The following is a 19,087-nucleotide window of genomic DNA, read 5'->3' on the forward strand; positions in this document are numbered from 1 at the left end:
GGGGGGGGGACTGTACGTCGTCAGTCACGAAGGGGTCAAGAAAGGAACTGGTGAACACCAAAGACTAGGCAGGAAGTGAGGGAAAACCTCCGTAATGGGGACACATGCAGGAAATACAGCAGCATATATTATGTCTTTCGAGCTGTAGATGGCGCTGTAGTGGAATGTTAGTTTCTATGCTCAGGTCAGGTGACCGCGCTGACCAATGAGAAACACTTCTTAGCACGGTTTTAGACGGTTTTGGTTAAAATTATTTTTTGTATCAAGACAAGTAGATTGTCATCAGAGACAAGTAGATTGGGCTCCCGCTTTAGTCCTTTGGTCAAATATTTTTTTTTAGTTTTTTCCCCTCCCCCCACACCGCTTTTAAAATCAAACAAAATTTTGAACACTATTCTACAAGCCTCTGATGACATTATCTGATGAGATTTTTTCGTATGGACATTGGTAAGAAATTGTACCAGCGTATAGTCAGCGTACCAGGAAGCATTGCATGAATGGGTCTGCTATTCCTCCTACTCTGGATTGTGAGATCCTGTGTAAGATGGACGGAATACTTTCAAGGAAGAGAGGCATTGTTCAGATTCCTGCCATATCTTCACAGCGACCAGACATGGGGCAACCACAAGCTTTCGCGGACATTTCTCTTACAGCTAATAGTATACACTAGTCTTAAAGTATATGTAAACCCAAGAGTCCCAATGTAATGCATTTCAGATTACCCAGACCTTGGTTATGGTAGCTGCATTTGTTTTCTTTTTTAGGGTTTCATTCCTTTACATTCACCTGGTGATCTTGCCAAGAGGACACTTTCTGTCCTAGATTGACCCCGCTCACTCACCGTACCAAATCTAAAGGATCGGCGTGGTCACCCTAAAACAAGAGTACAGAACACCTTTCATCTTCTCAACATGGGGTGTGTTCTGTAGTACACAGAAATTGCTGAGAACAATGTAACCAATAAGAGGGCAGTGGAGAGTACAGGATGTTACGAACTCAGAAGATTCCTGGCAGGATCAACAAGTTTTTTTTTTTTTAATTATCCAACAGACCATAATGGAGCAAATAGTTCATTGTTGGGGTTTACATACACTTAAGGCCTCATTCACACGAGAAAAGGCCGGCACGTGCAGCTCTGTGCTGCGTGCACGGCCGTATCGGGCAGCTCCCGGGAAGGACAGGTGCTGCGTGTGATTAGTACGAAGCCCGTCCTTCTCTATGGGACTACGCGGCCGTACGCTCACCTTCAAGTGCAGGTCCGTACGGGTGTGGGTGTCCCGTCTTGGATGCAGACAGGATCCATCCTGTCAGCGTACGAGTACGTGCACACGCACGGACCTGCACTTGGGGTGAGCGTAGGGCGGCGTACTCCCATAGAGAAGGACGGGCTTCGTACTAATCACACGCAGCACCTGTCCTTCCCGGGAGCTGCCCGATACGGCCGTGCACGCAGCACAGAGCTGAACGTGCCGGCCGATTCCCGTGCGAATGAGGCCTTAAAGTGATATTAAACCCTTGGGGTTTGTTTTTTTTTTTATTCTCTATAGATCCACTTGTACTTGTGAGATCTTGCTTCTTTTTTTTTTTTTTAATATTGCCCATTTCTGTTATTTTTTTCACTCGATCTACTGCGGCCCCGTCCACTCCTGTTTACGGGCGTCTCCTATGCCTAGCAAAGGAGACACCTGTGCATGCATGCTCCCTGCCGGGAATTGAGCCGTGCGACCACTGACACACACAGTACTCTATAAGCCACGCCCCTGTTTCCACCTTCTCAGTATCTTGACAGGCAGGTGCAGCATCTTATCAATGCCCCTATCAGTGGCCTCGGGATCCCTCCTCTCATCCCGGAACTTCAGGACATACCGCTGATTGTCTGGGGGGAGCCAGCGGCTGTAAATATGGAGTTTAGGGAAGTGTTTGGGGGCGTTTTTTTTTACCTTAATACATTCTCTGCATTAAAGGAGAACTATGAGGTGAGTGCTTTTCACTCACCTCATAGTTCTAGCCGACCTGTGACAATGAGACTGTCACAGGTCGGCTCAGTAGATCTGGAGGTGAGCGAACACATAACGGCGTTCGCTCACCTCTCGATCCTGTCACGGCTCTCTGCCGTGACGGGGGAGGGGCTGGATTCCCCCCTCCCCGCTCCGATCCGCAGGCGCTGACTGGCGGAACGGACGGGGGAGGGTGCGGGTACAGCTGGCTCTGCCTCTAGATAGGCAGAGCCAGCTGTCAGTCACGCAGCTGGGCGGATCCCGGGATAATTGTCGGGATCCGCTTCAGCGTCTCAGTATAACGCGAGCTACAGCTCGCAGTATACTGAGCCTAGGGTGACAGGAGGACGCTAGTTTGTGTCCTCCCGTTACCCGGAGAACTATGGGGAAAAGCCCTAACCCCATAGTTCTCTTTTAAGGTAACAAATAGCCCTTAAACTACTTTAACAATGCATAGCACGGAGCGATTTGCATCCACACATCAGATCGGATTGCTTTTGTGAGGTTAGACATTTGGGTTTGCGAGGATCTTGCTGGACATGCGTCCTTTTTAAACTTAATTAAAGGGAAACCAACCACAAGCCAAGACACCTCAAACAGAGAATAGCATGACATATATCAGCGGAAGTTACCTTCAAGTAGTTGTATACCCTAACCCAGTGGTGGTCAACTTACTATAAATAGGAGGCCTCAGGTGTGCTTCCTGACATCACCATAATGACCACAGAGAATATTCAATGTACATAGGTCTGCAGAATTATAGCCAAAGACTTCAGGAAAGCTACTGTAGATGGTCAGAGACTGCAGAGATGTTATAGGAAATGGTCAGACTATGGATAATGCTACAGGAGATGGCCAAAGACTGGGGATATGCTACAGCAGATGGTCAGAGACTATGGACATGCTACAGGAAATTGTCCAAAACTATGTGCATGCTACAGGAGATGGTCAGAGGCTATGGACATGCTAGAGCATGCATATGAGCTAATGTTTAGGTCATCTGGATGTTAGCAGTCCTAGCAAGCAACAACTGAAGAGAAATGTGGTCCGGACACAGACCGATTGCCCACCCTAGCTGTGTTATGTCTAGCAGATATGCTATCAGAGATGGTCAGAGACTACAGATATGCTATCAGAGATGGTCAGAGACATGCTTCAGTAGACTGTTATAGAGTAAAGAAATGTTGCACGAGACCTTTTTCCATCCCTGTTCCCCATCTCAGCTGTTCAACTCCTCCTACCCACTTCTTGTCTAAAAGTCGCATAAAAAAAATAACTTTCAAATAAACGTAGGTATATATGAAGGTGTATACATCATCTCTCACACACACACACTCTAAAGATTTCAGGTCTATCAGATCGGCAGCCCAGTGCCCTACTGAGAGCACGTACAGCAGCAGGCTGACAACACTTCTGCTAATTCCGAGGCAAGGGCTTAGTGTTGTCAACCTGAAACAGAAGTGCTATTACTAACAGGATCTCCAGGTAAGAATTATTTGATTAAAATGAAACTAAACTTGTTTTATGAAAAGTGCTGACAGGCTTTTTCTATGACATAAGAGACCATGTATGTCTCATCACAACACCCTGCCTCAGTAATCATATCAAGAGCCCACAACCTGAGTGGACTGGCTTTTGGGGCAAGTTATGAAAGTATCTTGATGGCTAGGTGCCAGTCTAGAGGAGTGGGATTTCCTAGACAGGCTGCATTTGCATGCAGACTGCCCTAGGTAATGGCCACATGTGATGCTGAGCTTCCATGATTGAAGGAACTAAAATCCAATGAATGAAAGGGGCGGGCCAGGGACAGTCAGGTTGGGGAGGAAAGAGCTAGATGAAGCTTGACATCCTCCAGCTAGGAAATGTGATGGGCTCTGATTTAAGAAAAGGTGGACATATTCCTCCAAAGTGAAGAAAGAAAGGAGCGAGAAAGGAGAGAGGAAGAGAAAAAGGGTGAGAGAGAGGAAGAGAAAAAGGGTGAGAGAGAGGAAGAGAAAAAGGGTGAGAGAGAGGAAGAGAAAAAGGGTGAGAGAGAGGAAGAGAAAAGTGAGAGAGAGAGAGAGACAGAAAGACAGAGACAGACAGAGAGAACGCGCACGAGCATCTACTGAGTACTGGTCAATGTTTTCATAGTTGTATAAAAGCAGCTCTAGCAGGGTTTGGGCCGGCATGATGGATGTGGTACTCACAAGACGAATTCTTCCTCCCAGGATGGGCTCACGGTGGGTTTTATGGCTGTAGTTGTAAATTTTTGGGCTGGATCATTCAGCTGCACAGAACAGACCACAGGACCTGCGACAATAAAAGGAGGCAACAAATCAACAACCAAAGTATAAAATTAATACTAAAACAGAACTCCAGTACATGGCATAAAGTAGGTCTGGTAGTAACTCAAAATTTTAAGACAATAGTTTCTGTAAAAAAATAAATAAAACACAAGGGAGTTACTCCACTTTACAGTAAAATTCCACTTTTGCTAAATAATTGATATAAAAAATAAATTGGTGAACAAGTCCGGCATATCCCTGGGTGTCTCTCTTTTCCTCCTGCCTATGATAAAAACGCTACATCCATTGCTACCCTTACACCATCAATAAGATGTCTTTAATGTCCTGTGTGATGTAAAAGCCTCATAAATAAGCTTCCTTTACTTTCCGAGGGAGCCATATCCTTTATTCTCCTCTCGCGCACTCCCCCTTCTCAGACACTGCAGCTCATTGTGGGAGGGTTCCAGTAACAGAGGATGTGCTGCCAATCCAGAACGCAGCAGGCAGGACTAGGCGTGCCCAGGAGCTGATTGACAAGCTATAGTTCTGTCAATCAGCTACCTAAGGCCCCACAACGTGTTCCTATCCCATTACAGTGCAAGTAGCTACAACCAACAAGAGGGCGACTCCTCTCTCTGAATTCAGAAGCAGTGTTGTCCCCCATCACAGGAAGCTGCAATAGGTGGACTTCTCAGGCAGGATCTACAGGTATTTGTGAGACTTTGCAGACTAACGAATGAAAAACAGTGTACTGCATATATATTTTTTTTTTACAAGGAGGCCACACCTCAAATATTTTGATGAAATATCAATTTACCAAAATACATTTTGGAATCAGGTATATTAGAAAATAATGGCACCCACAACGTGATCGGTTCACACCATGGCGACTCCTGAGTGTGCGGCAATCTGCGCGGAATCGTGCACGATTGCAGTGAGGTGTGAACCTAGCCTTAAAAGGAGAACTATGAGGTAAAAGAAAATCACTCATCCTCATTAGTTCCCGCCGACCTGTTACAATGAAAATGTCACACGTCGGCTCAATAGATTGGGGAGTGAACACATACCGTCGCTCGCTCACTTCTTGATCCTGTCCCTGCAGGAAGCCGTGACTGTCACTCATAGCTCCCTGCAGGGATTGCCCCCCTCCCCGCTCCGATCCTCCAGCGCTGTGTGGAGGAACAGACGGGGAGGGGGCGGGTACAGCTGGCTCTGCCTCTAGATAGGCAGAGGCAGCTGTCACTCACGCAGCTGGGGGGATCTCGACAGTAATGTCGGGATCCGTCCCGGCTGCGGCGGTCTCGGTATACTGCGAGCTGTAGCTCGCGATATACTGAGCTTTGGGTCACGGGAGGACGCTAGTTCATGTCCTCCCGTGACCCTTAGGAGAATTATGGGGAAAAACACTCACAAAAAACTCTTAAAAGAGAACTATGGGGTAACTCTTCAGCTACTCAGTTGAGCCAAATATTTTCCTGCCTCTAAAAAGGGAATTCCTAAAACTTCTACCTAGAATGAAGTATAACGACTTTCACTTGCAACAAGGGACATCAAGAACAAGTGTATGAAGGGTGTACACTGTACCTGATGGGTTTGCTTCTTCCACCAACGACGCTTTGATATTCCGCACCTGAAGCTTCAGTTCGTGGGCTCGGGGGGGTTTAGGGGGGCAGACAATTGAAGAACTGACCCCAGCTATATTCTGAAATGACAAACACCACAAGTTATGGAACTGACCTCCCTGGTGACACCTACAACCACCAAGCAATTTATTAGGAAGGTTATACTAATCCTGGGTCAGGCCTCCCTCTTAAAACAGCCTCAAATCTTTATGACATAGACTCCACATTTCAGACTTTGGGATTCTGGTCCATGGTGTCATGATGTCATCTTTCTAATTTCTGCCCATTATGGTGTCAATCTTCCTCATTCTGGTGTTTAATGTGCTTTTAATTAAATGAAGCTCCTGGTGTGTATCTGTATGATTGCATGCACTGTGACCCAGCCACGATTGGCTGATTAGACAATGTCATTAATAAGCAGATTATTATCATTATACAGGATTTATATTGCACCAACAGTTTGGGCAGTGCTTTACAATATGAGGACATGACAATTACAATACAAGTCAAGACAAGATGGTAAGGAGGGCCCTGCCCTTGAGGGCTTACTATCTAAAAGGGAGGGGCCAGTGATACATGAGGAGGTAGCTGTGTGGGGATGAATTGTTTGAGAAAGTGATGCTTGAGTAGTTAGGTGGAGGCGGGATAGGCTTCCTGAAGAGATGAGTCTTAAGAGAACTATGGGGTTAAGGCTTTTCCCCATAGTTCTCCTAAGGATAAAGCAGACAAAGTAGGAGACAGCCGGGCAGGTTGGGATAAAGAGTTCCAAAAGATGAGACTCTAGAACAGTCCTGGAGGCGAGCATGGGAGGAGTTGACAAGGGAGCTGGAGGTCTTTTGAGGAGCGGAGAGGACAGTTAGGGCGATACTGTGAGACGAAGTTGGAAATATAGCTGGGGGCAGAGTTGTGGATTGCTCTGTAAGTGGTGCGGGTCTTCCTAATACAATGCTCAATGTATGTACAGCAAATCAGATGCCTGATGTCACTTTTATAGTGTAGGTTAGACAGGAAAAGGGAACCTCCAGCTAGCAGTTATTAGCTGATCCAGCTGCAAGTACCCAGCAGGGAGGAAAGAAGCTGTCAGGAGGCCGAGTGGGGCGATGCAGGGAGGAGAGACTGTGACAGGATGAAGAGCAGGGCTGTGTGGGAGGAGATACCTGTCAGTAGGGCCGGATTAACATAGGGGCGGGTGAAGCTCCTGCTCCAGGCCCGCCCTGGGAAATAGGCCTGGCCAAACTGAGCCAACACGGAGTCGCGGCCAGCAGGCCGAGCTGTCCCTGATCGCGGCTATCGGCCGGGCTGAGCTGACCATGGAGCCACGGCCCTCTATTCAGGCATATCAGAGGGCCCTCCGATATGCCTGAGCAGAGAGCCGCATCTGCAGTTGCCAGTCTCTCTGACCCCCCTGGAGCCTGCACTGACTCTCATAGAGCCGCACTGGCCACCTAAGAACCTACACAGCCCCCCCCTAAACCCCGCACAGCTCTCCTGAGACCCTGGAGACATCAAGCCATGAACCCGGAGCACTGAGTAAGTAGCTTCATATTATTCTGCATTGCTGTATAATGTATTGCTGGCATTTTTAGTCCTCTATAGTTGGCGGTATTCTGCATTGCTGTATAATGTATTGCTAAGATTTCTAGTCTCTCTACAGCTTTGAGTCAGTGGCAGATCTACCAGGGTCGCAGCTGCAAACGGACCCCGGCACTTCAACACTGACGCCAAGCTGTAGAGAGACCACAAATCACAGCCCAGACAGAAGGAAGAGGGCCCCGGTTTCCATTGACATTTCCATAAAAAGGCCCACCAAAATACTCAGCACCAGGCTCGTGATGCTCTTAATCCGGCCCTGCCTGTCAGGATGATGAGCAGGGTGATGCTGGTGGAGAGCTCAGCTCCTGTGACAGGCAGAGCAGTCAGGATGGATCGCCGAGTGTTTCTAAATAACTGCGGACATAGTAAGCTTACTATGTCCCGAGTTATGAATGAACATCACTTCCTGTTCATGTATGAATGGAGACGTAGTAAATATTTACTATCTGCTCACTTTATGAATGAACAGGAAGCAGCTCGGTACAGAGGCTTCCTGTCCATTCATGACTGGTATGATAGTAAATATTTACTATTTCCAGATTGTGAATGAACAGGAAGCCTCTGTATTGAGAGCTTCCTGTTCATTGACTGCTGGGGCCACAAAAAAAGATTGAGGACTCTGTCCTCAAAAGGGAAATATCAGGAGCCTGTTTAGACCCCTGATATTTCCCCAAAGCCCCTAATAGTAAAAAAAATAAAAAAATAAAAAATTGTAAAAAAAGGTTGGTTTCGGCCTGACCAATCTTTTTAATTTCGGTTTCTGTCTAAAAATGTAATTTTGGTGCAACCCTAGTCTAAAGGGAACCTGTCTAAACATGGAAACTTCCACTGCCAACTTGTTTTAAAAGTGAAATCTCCAGGGCAACTACATAGCGAGTCACTGACCTGGAGCAAGTAGACAAGACTTGGAACTATTGTACTGACTGTTACTTGTCAGGGACTTAACAAGGAAGAGGAAAGCAATTCTGGTATTCGGATGGCTCTTGCATTCCATGCAGTCTTTCTGCCTCGTTTATCTACATCAGCCTGATGCTGGCCTAAATCTGGATGTCACATGGTGTAGGGGTGGACTGAGCCATTTACAGGATTAGAAACAAACAAGTTAGTTCCTGTAAGTCTTTCCTGACAGGTTCCATTCACTAAGAAGGGAAAACAAAACTGAACACAATGGATCTCAGCCATGAACTGCCTGGAAAACACAGAGCCTGTGATGCAATAGCAACCCACGCCTCTCAATTCAAGTTTCACTAAGGCAGATCTGAACCCTAAGGGCCACCATATACAGTATGTTACAATCTGACCATGTAATCTCTGTACTAATCAAGGTATATCCAATCAGGCTACAACAAGCCTACATACTTCTTGGTAAATCTAAAGCAGGGGTTCTCAACCTGTATAACCTCCGGACCCACATTTGTCCTTGGTCATTAAGTCGCGACCCAAGTCGCACTGCACTGGAACACACAGCATTAGGGTACCGCGCGTTCCAGTGCGAGCGTACGGACTGTGGGTGGCAGGTGCGTTTGGGGTACCAGTGAAATGAATGGTAATGCAACACATCTCCCACACCAGAATGCACGGTAGGTGCAATTACATGGTATAGTGTGTTAATCGCACAGTACTTTGCGATTAATGCAATGTACTAGTGTGAATGGGCCCTCAAAAACACTGACATACATACACAACCAGAGACACAACCTCACAGACATTCTCACACACGCATACACACTCCGAAATGTTGTTTTAGTTGTTTTTTTTAAGGTCCACCGAGCCTCCCTACTTCACGAGAACTGGAGTGGATCCTCCAGGGGTCCAGTGTGGGCTGCTGTGCTGTGACGGAGCTCCATCCATATCTGCATTGCTTGTACAGCTCCTTTGCGTGCACTGTGGAGGTGCCAGGATCCAAAATGTGATCTCACTCGCCTACAAAAAGTGGAAGGTTTGCAGTGACCCACTGAAAACAGGGTCACGACCCACCAGTTGAGAACCAAGGATCAAAAGGATATTGTACAGTCAGATTATAACTTGTGTGGTGATCCTTAGAGGGTGACTTTTGGGATCCCCGTGTATATAGCTGCGGTATGACTTTGCCATACGGCACCTTTAAAAAAAAAAAAAAAAAAAATGCACATTTATAAAGCACAGTGATCCCGGAAAAAGCTTTTGTAAAGTGCTTCACTGTACTTTATAAATGTTCACTATCAAAATGAATGGGGAACCATAAATCAGGAGAGACTGGTCACATGACCCATAACGCATGCCTGCTGGGAGGCAGGGACATGCGGTCAGGGGAGGCAGAGCCTCACCTAGTATTATGGAGGAAAAACCTGTCCGCTTCAAATCTGAAGCTGACAGCATTTTCTCCATTCAGATCAGCTTGTAATAGGTTACAGAGCAGAGAAATCCTCCCCGCTGTGTGACCTGTCATGGACGGAGTGCAGCCTGTTAATTACAGGCAGCGCTGCATCCAGCTTTTGACAGGTAGTTAGGTTACACAAGCAGTGGGGAAGCCCGCTGCTGTGTAACCTAACTAGTGAGGCAAGAGCTGTCACAGCCTCTACACTTTGTATAAAGGCGTGAGCTCTGTGGGTGGTTTGGACTAATGGCAAAGCGCCATTGGTCCAAGCTGTCCAATCCCCCAAAAAACACTGAGGCCATCGATCTCGATGCCTCAGCAGTGATGAGCAAGTGAGGGACAGGGAGGCTCACACTAGCTTGGGGACCAGGGCTTTGGCGTTATATGGGCGGGGCTTCAGCAGGCTGGGGGTGTGGCTGGGGAATGCCTCACTCGGAACCAAAGGTATGGCACGTCACTGCTGGGAGGTGTGTCAGGGCGCCAACACAATGTTACCGGAGCACCTAGCACTGATCCCGTGCGTTAAGTGCAAGCCTATGGTGTGAATCAGCCCTAAAATGGGCCCCATTCTTTGCTAAAGTACTTTGTATCACCACCCACCCCAAAGATACAGGAAGTGAGACACAAATCTTTGAGACAGATTAACCCCGTACACGTAGACTACCCTATACACAGAGAACTCATCGAGCAACGCACCTGGTAATCCTTCACATTGGCAGGTTTGGTGCTCAGCTTCACGGTGGGTCGCACACAACTCATGAGGTTCTTCATTATATCCTCCAGGGTTTCCATGACTACGCTGGCTCCGGGCATCTACAAAACATACATACATAAATGAGGTATATGAGAGGAAGTCCCCAACCACGCACTGCAAATCATTACCTCAAAAAGAAGTTGATAAAGTTGTCATGGGGCAACACAAACATTTCCTTTAAGAGAACCTGTCTATGGAGGCTGAGAATAGTAGACCAGGATGATTGCCTTGTAAGTCACATAGTAAGTCAGGTTGCAAAAAGTTCATCAGGTTCAACCAAAAGAAAAATAAAATAGATAACTAAAATTAAAAACCTGCCTATACAGAACCCGATAACCACAGTTGATCCAGAGGAAGGCAAAGAGACTCCTTTATTAAGCATGGTCCAACTTGCACAATAACACTTTTCTTCCCGATCCCCTAAAGCAAGGTAGACACTCAAGCCAAGGTAAAAAAAATACAAATCCCATCATGCATCTGCCTCTGGGTGTCATGCCTGTTTGTCGGAGTTCCCGAGGCTGGGCGACACCCGGAGCGGAGACCATGTGACACCCCGCCGTGACGTCATTGTGCATGGGCGGACGTCTTACTGACGCCTGCCGGTGGCCATCTTGGTGATGGACGCCGACAGAGAGGAAGGGACGTTCACCCGGCGGGATGAGGTATGCCGCCGGGTCCCCTCCTCTCTCCTGAAAGTGTCGGGCTCTCGGCCCGTGACCGAGTGCCCAACTTTTAATAGGGGGTGACACCAAAATAACTGTCAGTCATTTTTTTTGTCACCCCACCAATGGTGGCACCCGGTGCGGGTGCACCCCCCGCGTGACGCTACTCTATATATATTATGTCCCCCCCCATTATTCTCCTCTTCAGTTCAGCTAATCTTTGCTCACGGCTGAGCTCCTCCATCATCACTTTAGAGGCTCTTCTCAGAACTCTCTCCGACTTCACGACATGCACTACTGGTGCTCATAACTGAACTGCACATCCCAGATGAGGTCTCGTCTTTGGGAATTTGAGTCACTGTCCTAGAAGCAGTGTGGAGATGAGGAATGGCGACTTGGAAGTACTGAAGCCAGCTAGCATTTTCAGGAGGCCGCCGATGGTTGCCCATGTTTCCCTCCTGTGTAATTAAACCAAAAGTAGAGCCAAACAGAGTCCAAAGTGTATTTAAATCCTCTAGGGAAAACAGGAAAATACTGGCAACCAACACATTTCGGGGGGCAACTCTCCGCCCTCATCGGGGCTTGGGCGCTTATCAAAAATCAAATAGGACTCAGAGCTCAACCCCCTCAATCTGCACCCGGAAACGGTTCAAAAGATGGATTTCTAACCAGACAAGTGTAATAAAGTGAACCGTGATTGACTCGGAGTTCCCTCTCTTCACTCCTGGTGGCGATTGGACTGGCTGGGGAGTGACGGCAAGATATGAAACGACAGGGGCTGCCTTTACTATGAACCCGCCGCTCTCCCTTCTTGTGGTCTCGTCTCCGCCCCCCTCCTGTGGTTTTCTGCAGTTTTTGTGCCCGTAGTTCAGCTTTAAGCCACAGTTCTGACCCCACATTCTGCTCAGGAGAGGTAAACGAAGCTCTCTGGATTAAAAGAACCCTTCGGGGTAGACGGCCTTTCTTCAAGAAGAGAGCAGCCGAGGCCCGCAGAAGAAAGCATCGTGACTGCTCTCGTCTCCGCATGAGCCCGGACAAGCCAAGTGCAGGACAAAGTGCCGGGAGTTCAAAAGCATTTTATCTGCAGTGAAAGCTTTTTGTGCCAGGAGCACTTGGCCCACGGTAGTTTGGCATAATGGCCAATGTGAAAACACTGATACCATTATCCATCTGCAAAGTCAAGGTCATGCTTCTCCGCAGCTCGGGGACCTGTATGATCTCACTGCATTAAAGACACAGGCCATTCCCATTTTGTATTTGACCTTGAAAATGTATGGGGTTGTGGCCTGAAGGAAATCTTCTGCTCCTAATGTTATGTCTTTGTTATAATGCAACTGAACCCAAGAAGAAAAATATGCGATATATTCAAGCTTTTTATCCTTTTTCACCTGATGATCCTGCCAGTATCACAGTTCTTGTCCTAGGGTGACAACGCTCACTCACTGTACTGGATCTATGAGAAGCAACATTGTCACCTTAGGACAGGAAGTGTTTTAAGACCACAGAGCACCTGGTGAACCCGCAGTTCCTGTCCTAGGGTGACGACGCTCACTGTACTGGATCTACGGAGAGGGAACGCTGTCACCTTAGGACAGGAAGTGTTTTAAGACCACAGAGCACCTGGTGAACCCGCCAGTACTGCAGTTCCTGTCCTAGGGTGACAACGCTCGCTCACTATACAGGATCTATGGAGAAGCAACATTGTCACCTTAGGACAGGAAGTGTTTTTAGACCACAGAGCACCTCATGATCCTGCCAGTAGCGCAGTTCCTGTCCTAGGGTGACAACGCTCACTGTACTGGATCTATGGAGAAGCAATGCTGTCACTTAGGACAGGAAATGTTTTAAGACCACAGAGCACCTGGTGAACCTGCCAGTACCGCAGTTCCTGTCCTAGGGTGACAACGCTCACTGTACTGGATCTATGGAGAGGGAACGTTGTCACCTTAGGACAGGAAGTGTTTTAAGACCTCGGAGCACCTGGTGAACCTGCCATTTCCCGCAGTTCCTGTCCTAGAGTGACAAAGCTCGCTCACCGCACTGCATCTATGGAGAAGCAACATTGTCAGCATAGGACAGGAAGCATTTTGAGACTACAGAACAGCATTCCCTCGTATCAGCTCCATAACACCTCATCACCTGTTGATTCTGCAGGTAATTCATTTCCAGTCCCAGGATGACAATTCTCACTCAACCTACCTAACAGAAACAACAGAACAGGAAAACAGAAACAGAATAGTGCTATTGGACGCCACCCCGCTCTTCTCCTCTATAACATAGATGGGCATGGTTATGTAGTCCTCAGAGATAACTAAGAACAATCTCTAAATGAAAACATTCAGCACAGGAAGTTATCAGCTCTCACATTTTCTGTCAAGCACAACAGTTGTTTGCATTCATTGAACACACATAACAAAGAAGTTTCTACGGTATATTTAACAGGTCCGAAGGGAACAAACAGTTCTAGTTAGTTCAGTTAACCGTTTAAAAAAAAAAAATCTGAATGCATTCCTAAATGCACAGAAGATTACTAGATATTAGCATATTATAAGTAAAGATTGTTGGTCCAGGGAATATCCGACTGCCTTATGGGATCAGGAAGGAATTGTTCCCATATTGGAGCACATTGAACCTTGCTTTATAGGGGTTTTTTGCCTTCCTCTGTATCAACTGTGGGTAACGGAGGGCACTGGGTTCTGTTTTTTGGATATTTTTCTTTTTATTCTTCTCTATAGGCTGGACTCGATGGATTTTTTTCTTTTTTTTTTTTAACCTATGTAAAAAAGAAAATGGTTATGGTTTATATAAACTTTAACATCACCTGCTGGGGTAAATAAAACTACGTAGGGCAAGCTGAGCTGTCCGAGACTTCTTGGTTGCAGAAGCCAAATCCGCATCAGATCAGGTCATCCTCCATGATGGCTCAGTCTGACAGTTCAGGAGGTTGCTCACCATCCATATGTTTGGGAGGACAGTAGGAATAACTGCATGAGAGCCCTGCAAATGTGCCAGTACAATCATGGAAGCATTATTCCTTCCAGCTCACCCAAATTATACATTTTATAGCTCAGAGTATTTAGACATCCCTCCCAATGACTGACTTCAGTTCTTTCTTGTAAAGGTAATGTTGGAGAACTATGGGGTTAGGGCTTTTCCCCATAGTTCTCCTTAGGGTAACAGGAGGACACAAACTAGTGTCCTCCTGTCACCCTAGGCTCAGTATACCGCGAGCTATACTGAGACGCCACAGCTGAAGCGGATCCCGACAATTGTGCCGGGATCCGTCCAGCTGCGTGATTGACAGCTGGCTCTGCCTATCTAGAGGCAGAGCCAGCTGCACCCGCCCCCTCCCCCGTCCGTTCCGCCAGTCAGCGCTGGCGGATCGGAGCGGGGAGGGGGGAATCCAGCCCCTCCCTTGTCACGGCAGAGAGCCGTGACAGGATCGAGAAGTGAGCGAGCGCCGGTATGTGTTCGCTCCCTTCCCGATCTACTGAGCCGACCTGTGACAGTCTCATTGTCACAGGTCGGCTAGAACTATGAGGTGAGTGAAAAGCACTCACCTCATAGTTCTCCTTTAAGGCCTCATTCACACTAGAAACGGCCGGCATGTACAGCTCGGTGCTGCGTGCATACAAAGATATTTTACACAACATCATGGTAACAGTTTGGTGAAAGCCCTTTCCTCTTCTAGAATGTCCCTTGTGCACAAAGCCAGCTCCATAAAGACATGATTTGATGGGTTTAGTGTGGAGGAACTCAAGTGGCCATCAGAGAGCCCCGACCTCAACACTACTGAACACCCTTTGGGATGAATTGGAATGTCCACTGCAAGCCAAGTCTTTTCATCCAACATCAGTGCCAGACCTCATCAATACTCTGGACTAAAAGGGCAGACACACTCCGAAATCTTGTGAAAAGCTCTCAGAATTGTGAAGGTTGTTATAGCACCAACAGTACCTACAGTAAGGCCTGGTTCACACCTGGGCGGTTTACAGCGCGTTCCTACGCACTGTAAAACGCTCAGCATGTGAAAACCAATAATTGCCTATGGGCATGGTTCCCACCTGGGCGTATTTCAGCGCCTAGGAACGCGCTGAAAAACTCCCTACGCCCAAAGAAGTACAGGAGCTTCTTTGGGGCGTATTTTCCATTAGGATACAGACGCATAGCCCTCGTAAACGCGTGTTTCTTTTAGCGCAAATCGCTGTAAAAACGCGTGAAACGAAACGTGTGGAAAACGCGCATATTCCGTACGCCCAGGTGTGAACCCAGCCCAAGTGTAAAGCTACAAAACTTTGAGGGCTTCAAACAGGGCTCTTCTGCAGATACACCACACCTCTATGGATGCTGTGTGATTGGTTTGGCTCTTTTGGCTACACAATATGACGTACGGGTCTTTAGCCCTGAAGGAGGAGGAGCCTTCAAAGCCCTGAAATGGTCCGCTTATTCAATCAATCGTTTAATCAAAGAAAACATTCTGCACTCTATGATTATTAGTGTAGCGTCCTTACTGCTTCGTACATATCTGAAGATAGAGGATATGGCATGGAATCTCTAGAGCTCCTTATATATCTGAAGATAGAGGATATGGCATGGAATCTCTAGAGCTCCTTATATATCTGAAGATAGAGGGGGTATGGTGTGGCCCCTCTAGAGCTCCTTATATATCTGAAGATAGAGGGTATGGTGTGGCCCCTCTAGAGCTCCTTATATATCTGAAGATAGAGGATATGATGTGGCCCCTCTAGAGCGAGCTCCTTATATATCTGAAGATAAAGGGTATGGTGTGGCCCCTCTAGAGCTCCTTACATATCTGAAGATAGAGGGTATGGTGTGGCCCCTCTAGAGCTCCTTATATATCTGAAGATAGAGGATATGATGTGGCCCCTCTAGAGCGAGCTCCTTATATATCTGAAGATAAAGGGTATGGTGTGGCCCCTCTAGAGCTCCTTACATATCTGAAGAGAGAGGATATGGTGTGGCCCCTCTAGAGCTCCTTACATATGTGAAGATAGAGGATATGATGTGGCCCCTCTAGAGCTCCTTATATATGTGAAGATAGAGGATATGATGTGGCCCCTCTAGAGCTCCTTGCATATCTGAAGATAGAGGGTAAGGTGTGGCCCCTCTAGAGCTCCTTATATATGTGAAGATAGAGGGTATGGTGTGGCCCCTCTAGAGCTCCTTACATATCTGCAGAGAGAGGATATGGCAGCTACACAGCTAGCATGGCTGCCAAGGGTGTGTTTGCACCTGTGTGAACAGAAAGCTGAAGCCATTGATATTTTTTTCCACTGAACAGTGGTCGGTGTCATCCTCGGCACATTAGTACCAGGACACGCTGACCTGACAGCTGTGCTACATTTTGCGAACGGAGAACGCGGAGATAAAAACAAAAAGTTGAAGCAGCAGAACTTACTGACTGACCTCCAGCTTAGTTTTTGGCTGCACCTGAAGATCGAGGTCAGTAAAGTTCCCCATTGTCCACTCCACCTGAATGCTGCCTCTATCTTCCTCCTTCACGCGAAACTCCAGCTGGAAAAACAGGAACGGATTACGTTACATATAAAACATCGCCTGCAGCCCTGAACTCCTCTACACGTGTCACATGACAACTATGGCAGAGGTAAAGTGCTTTACTGAGACTGGTACAAGTGCACTTCTGACCAATGCATCCTGGGAGCTTCGGGATGAATGCCCCTTCAGCTGGCCATACACTCCCCAGCCTGACTGTCCCTGGCCCGCCTCTTTCATTTATTGGATTCCGGTTCCTCCAATCATGAAGGCTTATGGCCATACGTGGGCGTTACCTAGGATAGTCTGCATGATGACAATTGTCCACCTGGTCCCTTCAATTTCGTAACCAAAATTTATTAAGGACCACCCACTGCTCGAATCGCGGCAGATTCAGTAGGAATCGGGTGAGATTCGAGCCTTGTATGGCCAATGTTAACCCGTCTGCTCTGTATATATATTGTAAAATGCAAAAACAAAAAACAAGCAAAAGCTCATTAAAAAAGATAAAACATCAAAACCAGCTTTTCCTGCGATATTTACCTTTAATCCGAAAATTCCCCCTGAATACCCTTTTTTGCCACTGGATGCCCTGATCATTCAACCCACTTGCTTTGAGCCCAGGTCATCCTGGACCAGCCTCCAGCCAGTGATAAGAGAAGCAGCACACCGATAAGCTCCTCTCTCTGTCACTCTTCTCTCTCCCCCTCCCAGCATGCTTATTGTCAGCACATGAACTGACTGGCTCCATGTGCTGCTTTCTCCTCTCACACTGCGGCCCATTATCTGGTGGAATCATTTACAGGAAGAGATAAAAGAGCGCAATATGAGGTCAGGTTACTCATTGCTTTTATTTTCATAAGCAAGTTTGTTATTGAAGCATTTCCCCGGCCCAGCGATAATGAAGGATTTTCCATGTCATGGACTTGGGGACATTCCAGGGGTGGAGCACGGATGAGAGGAATTCCTGAACATAACACAGCAGGAGGGGAGAGCGCAACTCCTCTGGGGCCTCAAGCAACGCCAAAACCTCACCCATTAATCAGAGGCTGGTGTGTGAGAGGGACACATGTGGTATATACACCCCGATACATTCCTTCCTGGAGCCAAAGTCCTCACCGCGGGGCTTTCCATGCTGAAGACAACAAATACTTCTGAAATTTACTGACACCTCCATCTGTCTAACACACTCACACAAACGATGATCAGCAATAACATTATGACCACCCGCCTAATACTGAGTCCCCACTCTCCTGACCCGTCCAGGCATGGGCTCCGCTAGACCTCTGAAGGTGTGCTGCGGTATCTGGCACCGAGCCGTCAGTAGCAGAACCTTTAAAAAGGAGAACTATGAGGCGAGTGAAAACCACTCATCCTCACAGTTCGAGCTGACGTGTTACAATGAAACTGTCACACGTCGGCTCAATAGATCGGGAAGTGAGCAAACACATACCGTCGCTCGCTCACTTCTCGATCCTGTCCCCGCCGAGAGCCGTGACCGTCACTCACGGCTCCCTGCAGGGATCCCCCCCGTCCGATCCTCCAGCGCTGACTGGCGGAACGGACAGAGGAGTGGGCGGGTACAGATGCCTCTACCTCTAGGTAGGCAGAGCCAGCTGTCACTCATGCAGCTCGGTGGATCGACAGTAATGTCGAGATCTGTCCCGGCTGTGGCGGTCTCAGGCGAGCTGTAGCTCGCGGTATACTGAGCTTTGGGTGATGGGAGGACGCTAGTTTATGTCCTCCCGTGACCCATAAGAGAAAAACACGTACCCCATAGTTCTCTTTTAATTCCTGTAAGTTGTGAGGTGATCGGCCTCCATGGATCGGACTTGTTTTTCCAGCACATGCCACAGATGATGGATTGGACTGAGATCTGGGGAATTGAGGGCAAATCATCACCTCAAACTCGTTGTTGTGTTCCTCAAACAATTCTTGAACCAGGTTTGCAGTGTGGCAGGGCTCATTATCCTGGTGAAAGAGGCCACTGCCATCAGGGAATACTGTTTCCATGAAGGGGTGTACTTGGTCAGCAACAATGTTTAGGTCGGTGGTACATGTCAGAGTTACATCCACATGATACCAGAAGTCCCATTAAGGAAGCTGGACGGCATGTAATGACTCACCGCCTGGATACCCGATTAGCCATGAAGCTGGCTCCGTGCTCCCCCATCAACAGTCGATGAGAAAGCATGGAGACGGCTTTCTGGCCAATCAGGAAGCCGGGGGGGGGCGGATAATGACTCGTTGCTAGGCTTCCTGATTGGCAAGTTTCCCTACCAATCAGGAAGCCAGGCGGCAAATCATTACACGCCCCCCCCC

General features: G+C 47.6%; 1 protein-coding gene across 1 annotated transcript in view; it reads right to left on the minus strand.

The window, feature by feature from the left end:
- The window catches only part of C2CD2 (C2 calcium dependent domain containing 2), a 70,554-nt gene that overhangs the window by 34,907 nt on the left and 16,560 nt on the right, over positions 1 to 19,087 (minus strand). Inside the window, exons 4-7 of the mRNA XM_018570811.1 lie at positions 16,679 to 16,786; positions 10,532 to 10,648; positions 5,849 to 5,966; positions 4,187 to 4,289 (exon numbers count right to left, since the gene is read on the minus strand). Coding sequence (XP_018426313.1) covers positions 4,187 to 4,289; positions 5,849 to 5,966; positions 10,532 to 10,648; positions 16,679 to 16,786 — 446 coding nt within the window. The remainder of the gene's footprint in view (positions 1 to 4,186; positions 4,290 to 5,848; positions 5,967 to 10,531; positions 10,649 to 16,678; positions 16,787 to 19,087) is intronic.

Source organism: Nanorana parkeri, unplaced genomic scaffold (assembly GCF_000935625.1).
Source record: "Nanorana parkeri isolate BGI_ZX_2015 unplaced genomic scaffold, ASM93562v1 scaffold1601, whole genome shotgun sequence".
Taxonomy (NCBI): domain Eukaryota; kingdom Metazoa; phylum Chordata; class Amphibia; order Anura; family Dicroglossidae; genus Nanorana; species Nanorana parkeri.